The sequence below is a fragment of the Notamacropus eugenii genome, chromosome 1 (assembly GCF_028372415.1).
Source record: "Notamacropus eugenii isolate mMacEug1 chromosome 1, mMacEug1.pri_v2, whole genome shotgun sequence".
NCBI lineage: Eukaryota > Metazoa > Chordata > Mammalia > Diprotodontia > Macropodidae > Notamacropus > Notamacropus eugenii.
Window position 1 is genome coordinate 433,584,189 of NC_092872.1, and position 20,046 is coordinate 433,604,234.

Genomic DNA, 20,046 nt, shown 5'->3' on the forward strand with positions numbered 1-20,046 from the left:
TCTTTACCTCCCTCCCTCCCCACCCCTTCCCTTTGGAGGGCAAGCAATTCAATATAGGCCAAATCTGTGTAGTTTTGCAAATGACTTCCATAATAGTTGTGTTGTATAAGACTAACTATATTTCCCTCCATCCTATCCTGTCCCCCATTACTTCTATTCTCTTTTGATCCTGTCCCTCCCCATGAGTGTCGACCTCAAATTGCTCCCTCCTCCCCATGTCTTCCCTTCCATCATCCCCCCACCCTGCTTATCCCCTTATCCCCCACTTTCCTGTATTGTAAGATAGGTTGGAACATTTTTAGTGCTCTTCCTGATGCTTGCTGCTCAGGCTATGTAAGCACATGGTCTTCTTCATTATCCTCATTGCATCATCATTAGAGGGAGAGGTCAAATTTCTTTCTAAATTTGGTTCATGCCATGAAACCAGACCATTTCTACCAGCCACATCAACTCCCCCAACCCTGTAGTTGGTCCCCATTTTTGAAGAGGTTTTTTTTGTGTGTGTGTATGTGTATGTGTGTGTGTGTGTTGGGCCAGATTTTATTTTGTGATTTTATTGGTATAAGGAGTGGACAGAAATTCCCTTTTTAACCAATGTAAATTAAACAACTTAGAGGCTTATGTGTATTCTTCAAGAGTTGGCTAGGGCATCAAAAGGTGAATGTTGGAACTCAAGAAAGGACAAGGGTCACCAAGCCTAAGTGATTGTGACACAGCAATACATATACTACACATATACCACACAAAATTATGAAGAAAGGTCCATTGGTAAACCTTCAAGCTCTACAGAGTTATGAGTTGCTATTAATATGATCATCATCATTATTATCGTTCCTATTTTACAAATGAGGGACTAAGGCTCAGAGAGACAAGTGACTTATCCAAGGTCACCCTGTTCTAAGAATCAGAGTCTGAACTCAAATCCAGGACTCTTTTCATTGCTCTCACTATCTTCCCTACCCCACTGTTTGGCAGACAACTTCAGAAAACAGCTTGCATTTATTGCCTCCTAGGCCATTACAGAGGCCCTTTCCCTAGAAGCGTGCCTGGACTATATATCCCCTAAACATATTCGTTACCTCATACTGGCTCATGTCGAAGTTTCTTACCAGCTGGGGGGCGCTGGCCGAATGAAAAACCTTCTGCAGGGGCAAAGAGCCCGAAACACCACTGCCAGCCAGACTGGAGATGCTGCTCTGGTGAGAGGCTGGCTGCTTTTGCTCTGAGCCTGGTGGGGTGAGCTTGGAGGCAGGTGGGTGTGGTTGAGCAACAGGATCCTGAGGAGGCCCACCCAAGTGGCGCCCACCAGTCCTCGGTGATGACTGGAGTTCTAGGGACTGGGTCGATTGAGTCTGCTCCACACATTCCCTGACAAGAAATGAAAAACATGCGTCAGCCTCATCCTTCCTGGGCTCCCCAGGGCCTACCCCATTTGTCTTTGCTTGTGCTCATTCCACATCTGGAGCAGGGAAGAGGAGCCCCTCTTGTGATTGTAGGATTGGAGATGAAGAAAAGTTCCCTAATGAAAGTTCCAACTGAACACTTCCCGGTTGGGATCATGGGTCTTTAGGGAAAAAAAATCCCTGGGCTCACATGAGTATCAGGGCTGCTATGGAGCTCATGAGCAAAGAATAAGACAGAGCCTTAAAGAAATGTACGACCAGAAGAGGAGGGGCACTGAGGGCTCATGAGGGATAAGAAGCTGATGTGGCCCGAAAGTATTTCCCTGGTATCCATGAAATGATTTAAAGAAGTTGGGTAAACTTTCTATTTAGTATTTATGGAAAGAGAAGGGCTAATTAGCACCAAGGATGATGAGACGGGGTGCCCTGCCCCTCTGGAGGGAAATCAAAGATCCATTTAAGTGATGAAGGAATCAGGATGACAATCAGTGTTGAAATTGTACCTGCCGCATTGGCAGGGCAGGTGTATCACAACAAAGTGGAGAGTTCAAGAATGAGGAGACTTGGGTTTGAGTCACAGCTCTGCCACGTATGAGCTATCTCTTCCACCTGATACTCGGAGCTGTTTGCCCCTCTATTAACTATCTCATAATAAGGGTAATAATAAAAATAAATATTACATTTATATAGAGAACATAGAAGAGTCTTTATCTAGTTTTTTAAGGTTTGTGTATGAATTTACATGTGCTATTTCATGACAAGCTTGTGAAGAAGGTGCTGTCATTATCCTCATTTTACATATGAGGAAACTGAGGCACATAGAGGTTAAATGACTTGTTCAGGGTTATATAGTTAGTAAGCGGCAGGATTTGCACTCAGGTCTTTCTGACTCCAAATCTAATTCTCTATGCACTGAACCACCTAGTTGCCTTTGGAAAATATAAAGCAGTGACCCTGGAGAAGAGAAAAAAATTGAGAAAATACACCTCCCTCCCCTCTTTGCATTATGGGTGTGGGATCTTCCATACAGTGTCAGACAGGACTGAGGCATTTGTTTGCTGAACTACTTTTTAATCTTTTTTTAATTCTTAGTCATAAGGGCTAGCTCACTAGGTACATGAGAAAAGAGGGATATAGTTGAAAATGAAGGTGATGTATGAACAAAAAGATATAATAGATTTAAAAGAAAAAAAGTATTTTAAAAAAGCAATATAAAAAAAGGAAACATTATGCCATCTCATTATTTGAAGTATCCTCAAGAAGGACAAGGTGTTAAAATTTTCTTGTGAAAAAAGGAAATATCAAAAGAGAGAGTTATGGGATTTTTATAATATTACCCACAACAGAAAACAGAGGGAGGGAGCATCACCTTTCACTTCATGTACTTCCTTCAAGCCTTAGCTCAGGTGCCACCTCTTTTATGAAGCCTTTCCTCCCTCCTCAAACTACACCATATTTACTAATCTGAGTACATGCTATATTTCTCTTTCCTCCTCACCCCCTACATATAGTTTAAGGTTTCCAGGAGCAGAAATTACTTTGTTTTTGCCTTTGGAGTCAAACTATATAATTTGTACATAGACAATGCTTAATAAATGTTTTATTGGACCAGGGGCAAACCTCCTTCATCACTGAGATGCCTGAGTTTAGTAAAGAATGAACATTCAAGGGGCAAGTGACTTACTCAAGAGGGTTTGGGTGCTTCCCTTCCTCCTGTTCTGTCCTTCTTGAACTGGGATCAAAAGCCTTGGAATTCCTAGCAATTGGCCCATCAACTTCCTGGGTGGAATCCTTCTCTTCTTGGTCTTCTTCCAACTTGACAGCATCAGGGAACAACTTGATACTGTGGTATCTATAATGGACCAAGCAGAAGAGGTGTGACCTTGAGTACTACCATCTGCTGTCCTGAAGTGCTCTGGGCTGGGAAACACTGCAGACATGACCAAGAACTGATGCTCAAGATGGAGGACTGAACTTCTGGGGATTGACCAAAGGCACACATACTAAATTCAGTCTCCATGCCATGAGTGAGATGCTATTCCAAGCAGGTCACTCAGTAGATCCTCTTACAGGTGAATCTCCAAATGGCTGGATCATGACTCTCTCAGAGTAGCTTTTATAAAAACCAGAAGGGACTCTGAGAGGTCATGTAGTCCATCCTCCTGTTTTCACATAGCCTTGTATTAACCCATCCCAGAGAGATGACACTCCATCTTAACTTTCAAAAATTTTCAGAGGAGACCCTATAACACAACCGACACTTATAACAGGTTCTATTGACAAGAGCCTATGGGAGAGGGATTATTTTTTTTTTTTGTCTTTCCTTTGATCTCCAGATCTTAGTACAGTGCTTCCCAGCATGATGTAAATTTCCTTATTCACATTTAGAGCTCAGATTAACCAGAATTCTTTTTTCTGCCTTCAACTTGTGGAAGAGTAGGAGAGGTGAACAATAAAAAAAAGCTGGCATTGGGGATTTTGTCTCAAACAATTGTTCTGGAGATATTCTAAAATTCATATGCATTCAACTGCATCTCCTGTACCTCTCCATCTCTACCCTGAAGCACTGAGAACTAATGTTTAAAAAGATGGCCCCAAAACCCTATGGGATCCCCGCAATAGTCAAAGGAAAAAAATGAGGCATTCTTGAGACTCTACTTATCCATACAGGAAAATGGACTCAAAATATTTTAAAGAAATATTTTCAATCTGGTTTGAAACAAAAAGCACTGGGTTTACCACCTATGGCATATACCATTCCAGTAAACTGATTTTCCCAGTAACTAAATATTATCAAGTACTAAGTATAATCAAGGTTTTGATGAGTTTTTCCTAACAGCTTACCAGTTCTTTGTATGGGTCTCCCAAATTGTTTGGACACAAAGTGGATTGAAAAGGTCTGATTGGATAGAGCTAGGAAGCTTGGGAAGTTCCCATAAGTGGACTGGGTTCTCTCTGACCATCCCCTTGGTCACTTACTGGGCTGTAAGGCTCTGGAAATCCTGCTCCATTTGGAGCTGCTTGTACTGAAGTGGCTGTGGCAATGCAGGGCTTTCATCTTCTAAATCGCTGCTGGCAGAGCTCACTTCTGTGTGTGCTCCATTCTGGACAGCTGGGGTCTATAGGAAAGAGAGCAATGAGGCAGAGAGAGTTCAATTAGCCCCAGTGTTCTGGACCAAACAAATGATGGAGATAACTCTTCCAACTTCACCAGGAATATTCACTTATGCAACCTAGGTTATACTTATCCTAATCTTGTGAATGGGCAGTTAAGTGGCACAGTGGATAGAGCACCAGGCCTGGAGTCAGGAAGACCTGAGTTCAAATCTAGCCTCAGACACTTACTAGTTGTCTACTAACTCTCCTTCCTCCATCTCTCTGTCTTTCTCTCTCTGTGTCTCTGCTCTCTCTCTCTCTCTCTCTCCCTCCCTCCCTCCCTCCCTCCCTCTCTCCCCCATTGCCACCACCCTCAGCTAAGCCTTTATTATTAGTCCACTCACTAGGAAAACTGTGACAGTTTTCTAACAGGTCTTCCCTCCTCTGATCTCTCTCCCTTCTAGACTATCTACTGCCAGAATAAATTTCCTTAGGCATAGACTTGGACATATCACTCCTTTTATTAAAAATCTTCAGAAACTCTTCATTGCTTCCAAACTAAAGTTCAAATTCCTTTGATCAGCATTCAAGGCCCTCTGAAATCTGGTTCCATGAGAAGTGCTTAATAAATTATTTTGCATTCTATTATTTTTCATTCTATTGCTTGCTTTACTTGAACTTTACCAGTCCAAGAGAACTCAAGCATGTTTTAACAGTAAATACTGAATCAGACTCAAACAGATTCTCATGAAGACTTAACACACACACACACACACACACACATACACACACACACACAGAAACAAGAAGTCTAACATAGTTCATTCCTCACTGGGTTCCAGGATTGCTTTCCTCTTGTAGTGGGAAAAGGAGTTACCTCAGGGCAGGGAGTGCGGACAGTTGACACGGGGGCTTGAGCTGATAGAGCAGGAGACAGAGTTGGCAGGTCTGATCCAGGTGAAGCTGCTGAGCTGTCATGGGACCTTTCTTCTGGAGGGGTCCTCAGAGAGAGCTGGGCAGGTCTTAAGTCATCTATCTCATCCATGAGCTCCTCCAGGTGCATTCCCAGCCGAAATATCTCTCCTTCAACTTCCCTGAAACAGGTCAAACCATGGTTATGTGGGAGAATGAAACTGGAGAGAGAGACACACACATAGAAAAAGAGACAGGAGAGGAGAGGAGAGGAGAGGAGAGGAGAGAGAGAGAGATTCTGAAAGGGACTACTGCAGAGTCAGAGATCACATGACTACTACATAAAAAGCTAACCTCAACCTTAGGAAAACCTAGGTTCAGGTCCTACCTGTGACATATATTGGCTGAAGGATCCTGGGCAAGTCATTTACATTTAACCTATCAGTGTCCCAGACTATCCTCTTAAGACTATAAATGGTAGAGAAGGTTGATTGATGATGGAGCTCCTTACCAGCAACTCCTTAAACTGATGAAATCATTGACCTAATCCAAAACAAAACAACCTGTAGGGTAGACTCACCCCTGTAGATAGAGGGACCTTGGGCTAGGTGCCTCCTAGCATGTATCTCTGCTTAGAAGGAAACTTAGTCTGATCTCATTTTTGTATATGAGGAAACTGAGACCCAGGGTAAGGAGAATGAGTTGACCTCAAGTCACAAAGTAAATAAGGGGCAAAGCACCTTAATTCAGTGCTCCTTATATGAAGCTATGCTGACTTTTCTTACTAAGGAGAGAAAAATCCTAGACATAGAAACATAAAGATTGGCCTCCCCAGAAGAATACAGACCTAACGGTCAGAAAGCAAATAAGCCAGGAAGACCCAGAGCCTCTAAAGGCCTAGACTGGCAAGGAGCTGGGAAGTGGGGGCTGCCAGGGCACAGTGAGTCCTTCCCAACAGGGTCCCATGGCTAAGTTCATCAGAATCCACAGCTTCCATTCATAGGTCCCCATGTATGTAGCCAGAGAAGCAGAGCCTCATCAGCGTTGGTTCCAGGCTGTTCATTGGCCTTACACTCTGTTTTAAGTCTTCCAGCCTAACAATCTACCTGTATCCTCACCAGCTAATCTACAAGAGCCAAGGTGTTCTATTTTCAGTGACACAGAACCTCAGACAGTTAGACAGCAGCAGTACTACAAGATGTGTGTTGGACACATCTCTTTCCATTAGTTTGTATGAATTCTTCATAAAAACTCAAATATAATTATCCCTTATTAGAGACAGGAATTTTCTAGAGCCAGATATCACTGACTCACTAGATCTGATTGTATAATTTTGAGCATAAGTATTTGTACATTAAGAAATTAGCCAAAAATATAAATCGAGGCCTGATGCATAGGTTCCCAAAATGGGTGATACTGCCTTCAAGAGGGCGCTGGAGTGATCCAGGGGAATGGTATTTTAAAAAAAAATGACCCAAATTTCAAAAAAAAAAAAAGTTAATGGATTAAAGGAACTAGATTTCCAGGAGGCCACTGAGTAGTTTTTTTTTTTTTTGAAAAGGGGGCAGTTGGCCAAATAAGTTTGGGAACCCATTTGAACAATGCAGATTAAACTTTTAAAAGTGTGTCATGTGTACTTTATTTTCAGAGACCCAGTTGTTAAACATTTACCAGCGTACCCATCATTAGAAGGTTCTCTAGATCAGTTAGGGCACAATTTCTCTAGTTTTACCAAGGATCTTGCAAACAAGAAAAAAAAAGTCATAAAATCTTAGGGTTAGAAAAGACTACCACCACCACCACCACCCCACACTCAAATAAATTCCAGTGGGTCCCTATTCAACCATGAAATATAAAGTCCTCTGCAATTTATAGTTCTTCATATCTAACTTCTTCTACATTTCCAGTCCCTATATTTCACTCCCCTTCATGAATTCTATGACCCAACAACACTGGACATACTTTCTGTCCCTCACACAAAACAGTCCAACTTCCATCTCTATCCATTTTCCCCGAACAGCCTCCATTCTTGGAAGATATAATCTCAACCTCCTTGGCTTCTTTCAAGACTGAACTCAAATTTCATGTTCTGTGGGAGGCTTTTCCCCTAATTGATCTCTCCCAGATGTTGGTACCTTACTCTCTCAGACTGCCTTCCATCTACTTTTTTAGTATATTTTGTATGTCACTCATTATTTACATGTTATCTTTCTCAGTAGAATATGTGCTCCTCCTTAGCAGTGGCATATCATACTTAATAGAATGTAATTATGCTTATCGACTTGAAAAATGAGGCTCAGCAAACTGTGGTATATAGTTGTGTTGGAATACTACTGTGCTAAATAAGAAATGATAAGCAGGATGATTTCAGAAAAACCTAGAAAGACTCACATGAACTGATGCAGAGTGAAAAGAGAACACTGTACACGGTACCAGCAATGTTGTATGAACCACAACTGGTTCTCAGCAAATGAATGATCCAAGACAATTCTGAAGGATTTGAGATGAAAATGCTATCCACATCCAGAAAAAGACCTTATGGAGTTTGAATATAGATCTTTTGTTTTTACTTCACTTTTCTTTGTTTTTTGGTGGGGGAAGGGGACTGTTTCCTTTTACAACATGACTAATATGGAACTATGTTTTGTATGACTCTGTGTATAACCTATATCAAATTACTTGTCTTGGGGGGAAGGAAGGAAGTAAGACGGAACAGAATCTGAACTCAAAATTAAAAAAAACGTTTACATCATTTTTACATGTAATTGGGGGAAAAAAGCCAATTTTTTAAAGAAAGAAAAGCCCAGGAAGGGGAAGTTAAAATCACACAGGTAATAATCAGGAGAGACAGAATTTGAACTCAGAGCCTCTTACACTGATACTGGTTGCAGACTCATTTAACAACCCCTTAGTGCTCATTTACAGTTAGAGAGAGTTCCTCTTCATGAGCTCCTCACACTGATGAAATTGTGGGCCTAGTACTTATCCCCATTAGCTCATTTTACTTATTAATACTGAGTCACATAATCTTTATGCATAAAATACTTTAGAAGGATGAAACTGTATCACTTTTTAAATATTCCACAAATTGGACTTTTCATTAAGAGGATCAGATCCTGTGCCACTCACTCTCTATGTTACCACCACCCTCCCAGTTGATTATTCTGAATCACTGAAGATTAACCACAATTCCCTTAGAACACAATTCCAAGAACTTTGGGGCAATTTTAGGGATAAAACCCTGGCTATGCAGATGTCATCCTCTCAGGCAATGGGTTGCCTTTCCTAACATACCTGTTAGGATCAAATTCACCAGAAGGCACATCAGATGCCTGAAGCTGTTGCATGCGTCTGTGCTCTCCTCGTGCCCAGAGAAACGCTTTTTCCAAAGCATCCTGTTCTTCCTTCAGCCTCCAAAATCCCTGGAATAAGAACAAGGAGAGGCATGAGCTTCCAGAGACCAAGGGAGCCCCATGGAGTCACAGGGTGGGTATTCTATGTCCCAGCAGTTACCCAGAGCTAGTGACAGTCTTAATGTCCCTTTGAGATTAATTCAGGGATTGGTGATTTATAACAGCACAGCAGAGTAGGTGAGTCTCTAGCTTTGGAGCCTGGCACACCTGGGTTCAAATCCCACCTCTGATAGCTTAGGTTGATTTCACTTGTCTCCCCATCATTCATTATATATTTTCCCTATGTCATATCACAATTATTATATTATATAATTATAAATATATAGTGTATATTATATAATATCATATATCATGTCAATATTATACTGTTCACAAACCAGTTTCCATCTCTATTCTCACAGACTGGCCCCCAGGCTTGGAACATACTCCCTCCAACCTGGAAATTTCTTAACTCTTTTCAAGAATCTGTTCAAGTGCTACCTTCTCTACAAGGCCTTTCCTGATTCCCTCAGTTTAAGTTTCTCTGTGTGTGTGTATATTTTATATTTACTTCTTGTACATATGAGTCTCCTTACGTCCCTCTGCCCCAAAGAGAATATAAACTGCCTGAAGGCAAAGAACTCTAATTTTTGCCTTAGTATCACCAGCACCTACCACACAATGTCTGGAATATAGTAGGCATTTAATAAATTCTCGTTAAATTGAATTGAGGCTGTTTTTATTACCAAAAGCTTTTTTAAAAAGTCCAGAACATGACATTACTAAGACTATTCCTAGTTTCTTTATTAAAATACCAGCCAAACCAGTCATATGCCAACTAGTTGGCAACCCTGAATGCAATTCAATTTTCAGTAGTATGAAGGCTAGTTATAGATGTCACTCCAGGTACCTGGTTGTATTTTCCAAGTCTAGCTCTTTTATGTGGTCAGCATGTTCATACCCGCCAGCACTCCCACTCGGCACAGGCTCCCTCTTATCACTCGAGATTTCGAGCTATTTTCACCTCTCACTGCCTGCTTTACTACTCATCCTCATTTTCCAGCACTGGGAACTGAGAGCTTTGGTTTCCACTTCTGAAAGTGTGCAACCCCCCGGTTTGAAGTCAGTCATGATTCAGCTTAGGGCACAGGAGGAGGAATTATGCAGAACTATAGGACAGTCTGATGCTGCCCAACCAGGAGATGATTTGGACACTTAACTGCCTCATGAAAGCTGCTGTCCTCAAGGCCTTGGCAGGTAGGCTGGCTCTCTGGTTTTTGCTTTCCTGATTCCAACTCTTACCTGACCACTGACTTATGAGGATACACACGCATACTCACACACATACACACACACACACACACACACATACGAATATATACTCATAGTTTGTGCATATGTTTACATATATGGCCACTGACTTATGAAGATTTATATTTAATAGAATTGATGTGTATATAGATATATTTATAAATACACATACATAAATATATAACGCATACATAAATACAAATTTATATTTAACTTATATAGAAATATAATTTATATTTAACATATATAAATGTAACATATAAATAGACATACAAATATAACTATATTTATATGCAATTGATATGTATATATTTGATATATTTATAGAGAAATATATTATTTTATTATACATTATTTTATTTTATTTGTTTCTATTATTTTCATTTTATTTATGTTGTTTCTTTATTTTCTTTATTGATATTTCATATTATCATAATGTTGATTTGTTAATTTATCTATTATATGCATTTACTAACATATGGATATTAACAAACACAAGTACATTGTATATGTGATATGTGAATTTATATAAAATCAATGTATAGGAGTATTATCTATAAATTATATATACATATAAAATTATACTTATACTTTACTATAATAAGCTGGAGGGGCAGGGGATGAGGTGAAGGCTAATTACAAGTCTAATAATAACAATAAATACAGATATAAGACACAGATGTATAACTCAGATTCTATAAACAATCCTGAAGTGAGAAGAGCAGGAGCTAAAGTACCTTGAGCTGATCTGGAGGTGCCAACCTTCCTTCTTGGACCAGTACTTCAAAAGATTCCACCTGGATTAAGGAAAGAATCATGTGCGCCATCAGCCAATGGCTCTTGAAAATTACCCAGGATGACAGCCTTGACTGCATCCTTTTCAGAACCTGGTTCTTAACCTCAGGGCCCCATGCACGTTGTGTTTTCAGAGCAGGTGCAGTTTTCTGACTGTTCTCTTGTGTCCTTACGTGATTGGGAAGCAGGCTGCTTTGGGTGGTGGGGGGAAGGAGACACAGAAGAAATGCCCCAGGCCTTTCTCAAGCAGCTAAAGGCAGCTCAGTGGTTCTGTAGGGATTCCTTTCAAATCAAAGCAAATTTATTATCATGTTTCTATGAAGGTTTTGGTGCCTCTGGGTGAGTTCCATAAGACCTCTGGGTCTTTGCTAATTCTGATCATTTGATTTTATTTGTGGTATGTTGGAAAGAGCCCTAGATCTGTAGCCAATAGATCTGAGTGAGAAGCCTGGCTCTGCTGCTAACTTCTTGTGAGACCTGAGGCAAGGCATGGCACCTCTGACAGCCTCGGTTTCCTCTACTGTAAAGTGAGGGACTTAGACTACATCATCTCTAAGGTCCTTTTCCTGCTCTAAAATCCTATGATACTATGCTTTTTGAAAGATAAGTTCTTTGATAGGAGAAACTATAAATTTGATTTTCAGGTACAAAAAGAAACTAGAAATGTTTTTTAAATCCCAGGACTATGAGCTAAGAGCCTTCTCTAGCTCTATAATGATCTGAGTGACCTTCAGCAAGTCACTTCAGTTCTTTTGGACTCAGCTTTCCCATCTGCCAAATCGGAGGACTGAATTAAGGTTTCTTATATATATAATTAATATATATATTAAGATATTCCATAATTCCATAGAATTTTTATTTAATTAAATCTTATTTTACTAAATATTTTAAAGATTATATATTAATTTTTTCATAGTTTTATGGTTGACTCTTGTTTTTATGTCACAGTCACTTTTGGATCTGGCCTCTCTGTTCCCCCACACTAAAACTGTACACTTCCTTTTAATACAGAAAAAACAATTAAGCAAAAAAACCCCAATATACCAACTCATGTCTGACAACGCAGACAAACTTCTGCCCCTACATGTAGTCCCCCACTTCTTGGCTATTATAATTTCTCAGTGTTCAGATCACTTTTATATTCTTTACTATGAACCAACGTTTATTCAACCTAGAGGAGAGAAAACTGATGAGAAATTTTATGATGGCATGTACAAATTAAACAGGATTCTGAGAAAGGATGATGAGCTACTATTCCTCTTCTCCAATGAGACCCAAACAAGAAGACTTGAGCTTGAATGATGACATGAAGACTTTGATCCTGGGATGTGCTGTAGCCAGCTCTTACCTGTTTATGAGACTTAAATTTTCGGTGTGAGTGTTTTTACCTCAGAAATTGACATCACGGTTTGATTTATTGTTCTGTTGACTGTCCAGACTTAAAAAAGTGTTAACAATGCAGATTAAACATAAAGTGTTGCATCCATTTCCCCCCGGTTTTTTTTTTACCAAACATACCCTTTTAGATTAAAAATAGGGACGAATTTCCAGATATCAAGAGCTTTGTAAACATCCCATTCATTGATCAGAAGATCCCTCCTCTTTTTTTCTCTTTTTGAGATGGCTGGGATCTAGCCCTTTAGGGGGAAGGCATCTGGGAGTTCTCAAACTTGAAAATTTCTGCCTTTGCCTTTGTTTTATGCCCCTTTGTCCTTTCTGCACACACTTTGTGGCTGGGACTTGGCTCACCTGTTCTAGGAACTTGGCCACCTCATTGGCCAGATTCTGGGTCAGACGATCTCCCAGGGATGGCCCTTGCGTAGGAGTACCACTGCCATCTGTCAATGGGTCAGGGTATATGGCAGCTGGGGATGGAGTCAGATCACCTTGAGTTGCTGATAGTTCTGGAATTGATCAATGTTGAGAGTCAAGTTCAAGGACAGAGTTTAACAGTGGCCCTTTTTGTAGCAGAAATACAAACCAAAATGGTGCAACAGGCCCAGGACAATTACCCACTGGCTACTTGAAGCAGGAATGGGAGCAAAGGAGAGTAATCCATTCCCACCCTATTCCCAGAGGCTAATAGTCAGGGAAAATCTCAGGGACCTTAAAGTCCCAGCACCCAATAGGTTCTTAGGTTCCAGGGTCCAATGGGCCCCAGTTATTCCTATCAATGCCATTGGGCTGATAATATTAGAAACTTACAATGATAATATACATAAAAACATAAAACAGACTTTAGCTTTATGTAATGATGGTAGTGGAATGACAGAAAAGGAAGTTAGGTGGTGAAGCAGATGAAGCAGTGGGTCTGGAGATGGGAAGACCCAAATTTAAGTCTAGCCTTAGACACTTGTTAACTGTATTATGTTGGGCAAATCATTTAACCTCTATCTGTCTTAGTTTTCTCAGCTGTAAAATAGGGATAATAATCACACCTACCTCCCAGAGCTGTTGTGAGGATTAAATGAGATAATATTTATAAAAGTACCTGGCACATAGTAGGTACTATATAAGTGGCAACTATTATTATTACTATCATCACTAAGAGTGCTAAGAAGCATAGTTTTCAGTTCCTCTGAGAAGCATTATCTTAACTTTCAGTACTCGAAATTTCAGGTCTCTGTTCAATGACAAACAAGTTGATAGAATTTCTGAAAAATATAATGACTCATTCCTATGCATTTTAAGGATTACAAAGTACCTTCCTTCTAATAAACCCTAGACCTAGTACCTATAATTATTCTACCCATTTTATAGATGTGGTAACTGGGACTCAGAGCAGTCAAGTGACTTGTCTAGTGTCACATAGCTAGTAAGAGCTGGAGGTAGAAATCAAGCCAAAGTCTCTTCTGACGGCAAAAGCCAGGTCCCAATGTCACACATGTAGAACACTGTACTAGTTACCTAGGAGAAGAGTCAGAGCCAAGGGTTCAAAGATATCAACATAGTTCCTCCCATCAGGGACCTTACATTTTAGCAGACCTTTCACAGGTGAATGGATCCTGTATGCAAATAATTACAATGCAATTGGTGAGCAAATTAAGAAACAGCAAACTTCAAGCAGAGTTTGAAAAAATAAATAGGTTCAGGGTGGTGCCAAGATGGCAGAGTAGAAGGACAGACCGGTAAAATCTCTCCCCCATAACCCATAAAATACCTGTAAAAAATGACTCTAAACAAATTCTAGAGCAGCAGAAGCCACAAAATGACAGAGTGAAAGAGATTTCCAGTCCAAGACAGTCTGATAGGCTGACAGGAAAGGTCTGTCACACCAGGCACAAAGCAGAGCATGGTTCATCCTTGGCCAAGCAGTACAGCAGGGATAGAGCAGGCCTCAGGTTTTAGAATCCCCGGCAGCAGCTGTGGTTCCCAGATTGCTCAACCCACAAATGCAAACACAGTTTCAAAGGTCAGTGAGAAAGCTCTTTCACTTAGGTGAGAAGGGAATGTGGTCTGGCCTGGCTGGCTGTAGCCACTGCAGCAGCAGTGTCCATTTTTGGAGCCCACCATGTAAAGACTTTGGGGGAACTGAGTGGATGATCTGGATCTCAGCCCTGAGTGGAAGCCCTGGAGTGAGAAGGAGTGCTGGAGGTGGAGCTGGAGGCAGTTGTGGAGAGGGAATTCTACTTGCAGATCCTGGGCAAAAAAGTTTTTGGTTGCTTCTAGACCAGTGTGTGGGCCAGCAGAGGATTAAACTCCTCTCCCTTGATTGCGCCACCTTGGAGGAACTGAGAACTTACAGGGAGTATACTCTCCTCTTGACAAAGGACTCAAAAGTCAAGTAGCTGGCTGGAAAAATGCCCAAGAAAGGGAAAAAATGACTACAGAAGGTTACTTTCTTGGTGAACAGGTATTTTCTTCCATCCTTTCGGGTGAGGAAGAACAATGTACACCACTGACATAAAAGAGTCTAGACATCATCTTTCATGAAATTATCAAGGAAAACTGTCCTGATATTCTAGAACCAGAGGGTAAAATAAATATTAAAAGAATTCACCAATCACCTCCTGAAAGACATCCAAAAAGAAAAATTCCTAGGAATATTGTAGCCAAATTCCAGAGTTCCCAGGTCAAGAAGAAAATATTGCAAGCAGCTAGAAAGAAACAATTCAAGGATTGTGGAAATACAATCAGGATAACACAAGATCTAGCAGCTTCTACATTAAGAGATTGAAGGGCTTAGAATATGATGTTCCAGAAGTGAAAGGAATTAGGATTAAAATCAAGAATCACCTACCCAGCAAAACTGAGTACAATACTTCAGGGGGGAAATGGTCATTCAGGGAAACAGAGGACTTTCAAGCATCTTGATGAAAACATCAGAGCTGAATAGAAAATCTGACTTTCATACACAAGAGTCAAAAGAAGCATGAAAAGGTAAACAGGAAAGAGAAATCCTAAGGGACTTACTAATGTTGAACTGTTTACGTTCTTACATGGAAAGATCATATTTGTAACTTTTGAAACATTTCTCAGTATTTGGGTAGTTGGAGGGATTATACACACATATATAAACAGAGGGCACAGGGTGAGTTGAATAGGAAGGGATCATATCTTTAAAAAAATTAAGGGGTGAAAGAGGAATATATTGGGAAAAGAAAGGGAAAAATGAATGGGGTAAGCTATCTCTCATAAAAGATGCAAGAAAAAAACTTTTTCAATGGAGGGGAAAAGGGGGGAGGTGAAAGGGAAAAAGTGAAGCTTACTCTCATCACATTTGGCTTAAGGAGGGAATAACATGCACATTCAATTTGATATGAAAATCTATCTTACACTACAGGAAAGTAGGGGAGAAGGGGAGAAGTAGGGTGAGGGTGGGAAGATAGAAGGGAGGGCAAATGGAAGGAGGGGGTAATTAGAAGTAAATACTTTTGGGGAAGGACAAGGTCAAAAGAGAGAATAGAATAAATGGGGGGCAAGATAGGATGAAGGGAAATATAGTTAGTCTCTCACAACATGACTTTTATAGAAGTATTTTGCGTAACTACATATGTATAATGTATATTGAATTGCATGCCTTCTCAGAGGAATGGGTGGGGAGGGAGAAAGGGAACATTTTATCAAATGTTAAAAATTGCTTTTACATGCAACTGAGAAATAAGAAGAACAAGTAATAGGGTATGGAAATCTATCTTGACCTACAAGAAAATAAAGGAGATGGAGATAATGGAAGGGAAGGGTGTGATAGAAGGGAGAGCAGATTAGGGGAAAGGGTAATCAGAATGTATGGTGTTTTCGGGTGGGAAGAGGGGAGAGATGGGGAGAAGATTTGGAACTCAAAATTTTGTGGAAATGAATGTTGAAAACTAAAAATAAATAAACATAAAAAAGAAATAGCTTCCCCTTCATTTTCATGGGTTCCCCTTCATTAGAAGCCTTCAAGCAAAAGCTGGATAACCATTTGTCAGGTATGTCACATATGAGTTGAACCAGCTGGCCTCTGAAGTGCTCTGACTCTGAGATTCTGTGATGCAGAGGGCTTATCATGAAGCTAATAGGAAGTTTCATTGAGTAAGTTAATGGTAACAGTAATAAAGATGGCTAGCATTTATATAACACTTTGAAATTTGCAAAACACTTTGCAAATATGTCATTTATTCTCACAACTGTGGTAAGCAGGTGTTATTAATATTCCTGTTTTACAGCTGAGGAAACTATAAAGTGACTTGCAGTTAAGTGACTTGCCTAGAGTCACACAACTAGTGTGATACAGTCTGAGGCTGAATTTGAACTCAGATCTTCCTCACTCCAGGTCTGGCACTCTATCCACTGCAGTACCCAGCTTCCCTGGAGGAAATCATAGGGAGTTATGAATGGAAGACCTTGGTTTGGACCTGTGTGACCATGGACAAGTTAGTTTCCAGCTCTGGGCCTCAGTTTCCTTTTCTGTTAAGATATGGGCCTGGAAAAGATAATCTTTCTCAAGTTCTTCTAGTTCTAAGTTCTATAAATCTATTAGCACAGGAAAGTAATTGTAATGGTATGCCAAGTATGCCAAGTATGACCAGGGTCTTTGCAGTCTATCTCCTGTTTTGTGTTCCTTTAACTCTTTTAGTGGGATCTTCTTTGTCAGATGTGAGGCTGATTCCCCTCACGACAATTCTTACTACTAGGGACATATAATAGAGACATTGAGGGATGATGTAATGCAATTAAGAGTGTTAGCTTCCATAGTTCTGAATTTTTCTCATTCCAAACCCACCTGAGTCCAACAAAGCCTGTGATCTGGTGTTGGTGGTTGACTGCCATTCTGCCATCTTAGCTTGGGGAATGGTGAAGGACATGACCTTGGTCCCATGGGGCATGGATCCCATTTGAACACCATAGCTGGGCTTGGGTGGGTCTGAGTACAAGTTTACCTGTGAAGAAAATAGGAAGATAGAGTCATATCTGGGAGAAATTAAGATCAGCAAAGGAAAGAGGAAATCCAAAGAGAAATGGCAATCATGTCACACATACAGGTAGTGTTAAATAACTGAGTAACTCTGAAAATGGGGAGCAGCACACAACAAACACTGCACCTCTGGGATCAGAAAAAGGAGTGCAGTACCAAGAAAAGAACGCTAGGTGGAGGCAGACGACCATCACTTGAATTCTGTCTCTGCTGCTAACTCACCAGAATTACTGATCAGTTACAATCATCAATTCACTAAAGGATCTTGGGAAATTCTCTTGACCTCTCTGAGCCTCAGTTTTCTTATCTTTAAGAGGAAATGGTTGGACTAGATTATTTCCAGGGCTTCTTATAACTCTAACACTTTGAATATAAAAGCTTGATTTTCCAATGAAGAAAGATGGGCTTTGGCAAGTTATTTTCTCTGAGTCTGTTTCTCCATCCATCAAGTGGGGATGGTATCTATTTAAACTACCTCCTGCACAGGGCACATCTGAGGAATGTTGTTGTTTTGGTTTCAGTTGTTGTCATGTGTGACTCTTCGTGACCCTATGGACCATAGCACTCCAGATTCTTCTCTCCTCCACTATCTCCTGAAGTCTGTCCAAGCTCATTGTTTCCATGACACTATCTATCTCACCCTCTGCTGTTCCCTTTTCCTTTTACCTTCAATATTTCCCAACATCAAGGTCTTTTCCAATGAGTCCTATCTTCTCATTATGTGACCAAAGCACTTAAGCTTCAACTTCAGCATTTGACCTTCCATTGAACAGTTTGAATTAATTTCTTTGAGTACTGACTGATTTGATCTCCTTGCTAAGCATGGAACTCTCAAAAATCTTCACCAGCACCACAACTCGAAAATATCTATTCTATGGCGCTCAACTTTTCTTGCAATTCACTTCTCACAGTCATACATCACTAGTAGAAAAACCATAGTTTCAACTATATGGACTTTTGTCAGCAAGGTGATATAAAGATCAAATGAGACGGAAAAACAGCATGGTATAATGACTGAGTCAGGATGTCTCAATACCTCCAAGACTTAGTGTCTGAACCCTGTGTATCTCAGTTTCTTCATCTATAAAATGGGATAATATCTACCTCAAAGGGTTGTTGTTAAGTCTCAGCTGAGATAATGTGCGTAAAGAGCTTTATAAACCTTAAAGACACCATATAAAGGCATTTATTATCATTATTATTCTTAATGGTTTAAACCATAAGGTGCAAAATAAAAAGTTACCTATCATCACCACCAATATATGAGGAGCCTCCATATGACAATGCAGTTGTTTTTTTCCCCCTCAAGCATAGTGAAGCTTAGATATCAAAACTGATTGTTGCCTTCAAATTGTTCCTCTTGGAAACTTATACACTTATTTCAAAGAGGCTACCAGTGGTCAGGACATTAGGGGAACTCCTCTTTGGAAATGACCTTTAGAGCCCATGATACCCTTGAATGGCCCAAATGATGTCCCATCTTCCCACTTTGAGGGTCAATCTGATCCTGAGAATCAGCCAAAAGATATTCATAATAGTGTCAGGGGAATATGGTATGTAATGTACCTTGACCTATGTCACTTAAGGTCAAAAACAATATGGTAACGAAATAATGGGCCTACCTTTTTGTGTGTATCAACTGAATCTGAAAGCAGCCCCCAAAGAAGAGTCCAGATGTGTTTGGAGCAATGGCATCCACATTGAAATAAACATCTGTTGTTCAGCCATTTCTCAGCCTTGTTTGACTTTTCCTGATTCCATTTGGGGTTTTCTTGGCAAAAATACTGGAGTTATTTGCTATTTCCTTATCCAGTTCATCTTATAGATGAGGAACTGAAGTAGACAAGGTTAAGTGACTTCCCCAGGGTCACACAGCTACTAAGAGTCTGAGGTCTGATTTGAACTCAGGAAGACGAATTTTCTTGACTCTAGGCCTGGTACTCCGTTCACTGCACCACCTAGCTGCTCTATGAAAATCAACACAGAGCTTACCAAGAAGACTACTTGAAGAAGAAGATACTCCTTTGGGTACATTAAGTTCTGGACCCTAGCATCTGGAAATAGTAGGGGCCTGAGATTTCATCCAGGCCAACTCCCTCATTGTACAGATGAGAAAGCTGGAAGTCAAACAGGCTGAGTGACTTGGTTCTGCAGGTAGCAGAACCAAGACTTAGATCCAGGCTTTTCAACTACAAATTCAGTACTCTTTTCAAAACAAACCCAAAAGGGGCCAGTCTTTTTGCTTCATTGTCACACCTTGTCTACCTGGGTCAAGACATGGACCATGGACTTTGGACCCGCTCCGCTCATACTGAGGGAGAGCACCCCATAAAGACAGCTTCTCTTCTGGCAGAGTCCCTATTTAAGTTTCCCTTCACGTTCCTCTGGAAGCCTATTCCAAAGGGGTGTAGATCATTAGAGCTGCTTGGCTCCTCTCTCCCTCCCCCCTTGTGGGGCTTGATGGAGAACAAAGCTGGATTTTAATAATCCCCTCCGCCATCTGTTCACCCTCCCTCTTTCTGTGAGACCAGTCGCCCCACACTTCTATTGGTGATCCCGAGCTACCCAAGGGGCAGTTCCCGCTACAAAGCTTTGTCTTCTCTATTTGTGGTAACACAAATCCCTAGGGATTCTGAATAGGACAGAAGAGAGAGATATGGGACTGGAGGATGTGGAACCCTGGACCATTTCTTCAGCATCTCTTATCCCTGTCCCTGTGCTCCTTTAGTCCCATGGTAAG

The 20,046-nt window shown here is 40.6% G+C and overlaps 1 protein-coding gene across 6 annotated transcripts in view; it reads right to left on the reverse strand.

Annotated features, from left to right (window-relative positions):
• AKNA (AT-hook transcription factor) overlaps positions 1-20,046 on the reverse strand; it is a 63,573-nt gene that overhangs the window by 18,791 nt on the left and 24,736 nt on the right. For all 6 annotated transcript variants that reach the window (XM_072631723.1, XM_072631718.1, XM_072631721.1 and 3 more), the window contains 8 exons: positions 17,115-17,271; positions 12,659-12,813; positions 10,852-10,911; positions 8,706-8,833; positions 5,377-5,593; positions 4,383-4,522; positions 3,088-3,255; positions 1,110-1,368 (listed from right to left, as the gene is read on the reverse strand). In XM_072631723.1, coding sequence (XP_072487824.1) covers positions 1,110-1,368; positions 3,088-3,255; positions 4,383-4,522; positions 5,377-5,593; positions 8,706-8,833; positions 10,852-10,911; positions 12,659-12,813; positions 17,115-17,271 — 1,284 coding nt within the window. The remainder of the gene's footprint in view (positions 1-1,109; positions 1,369-3,087; positions 3,256-4,382; positions 4,523-5,376; positions 5,594-8,705; positions 8,834-10,851; positions 10,912-12,658; positions 12,814-17,114; positions 17,272-20,046) is intronic.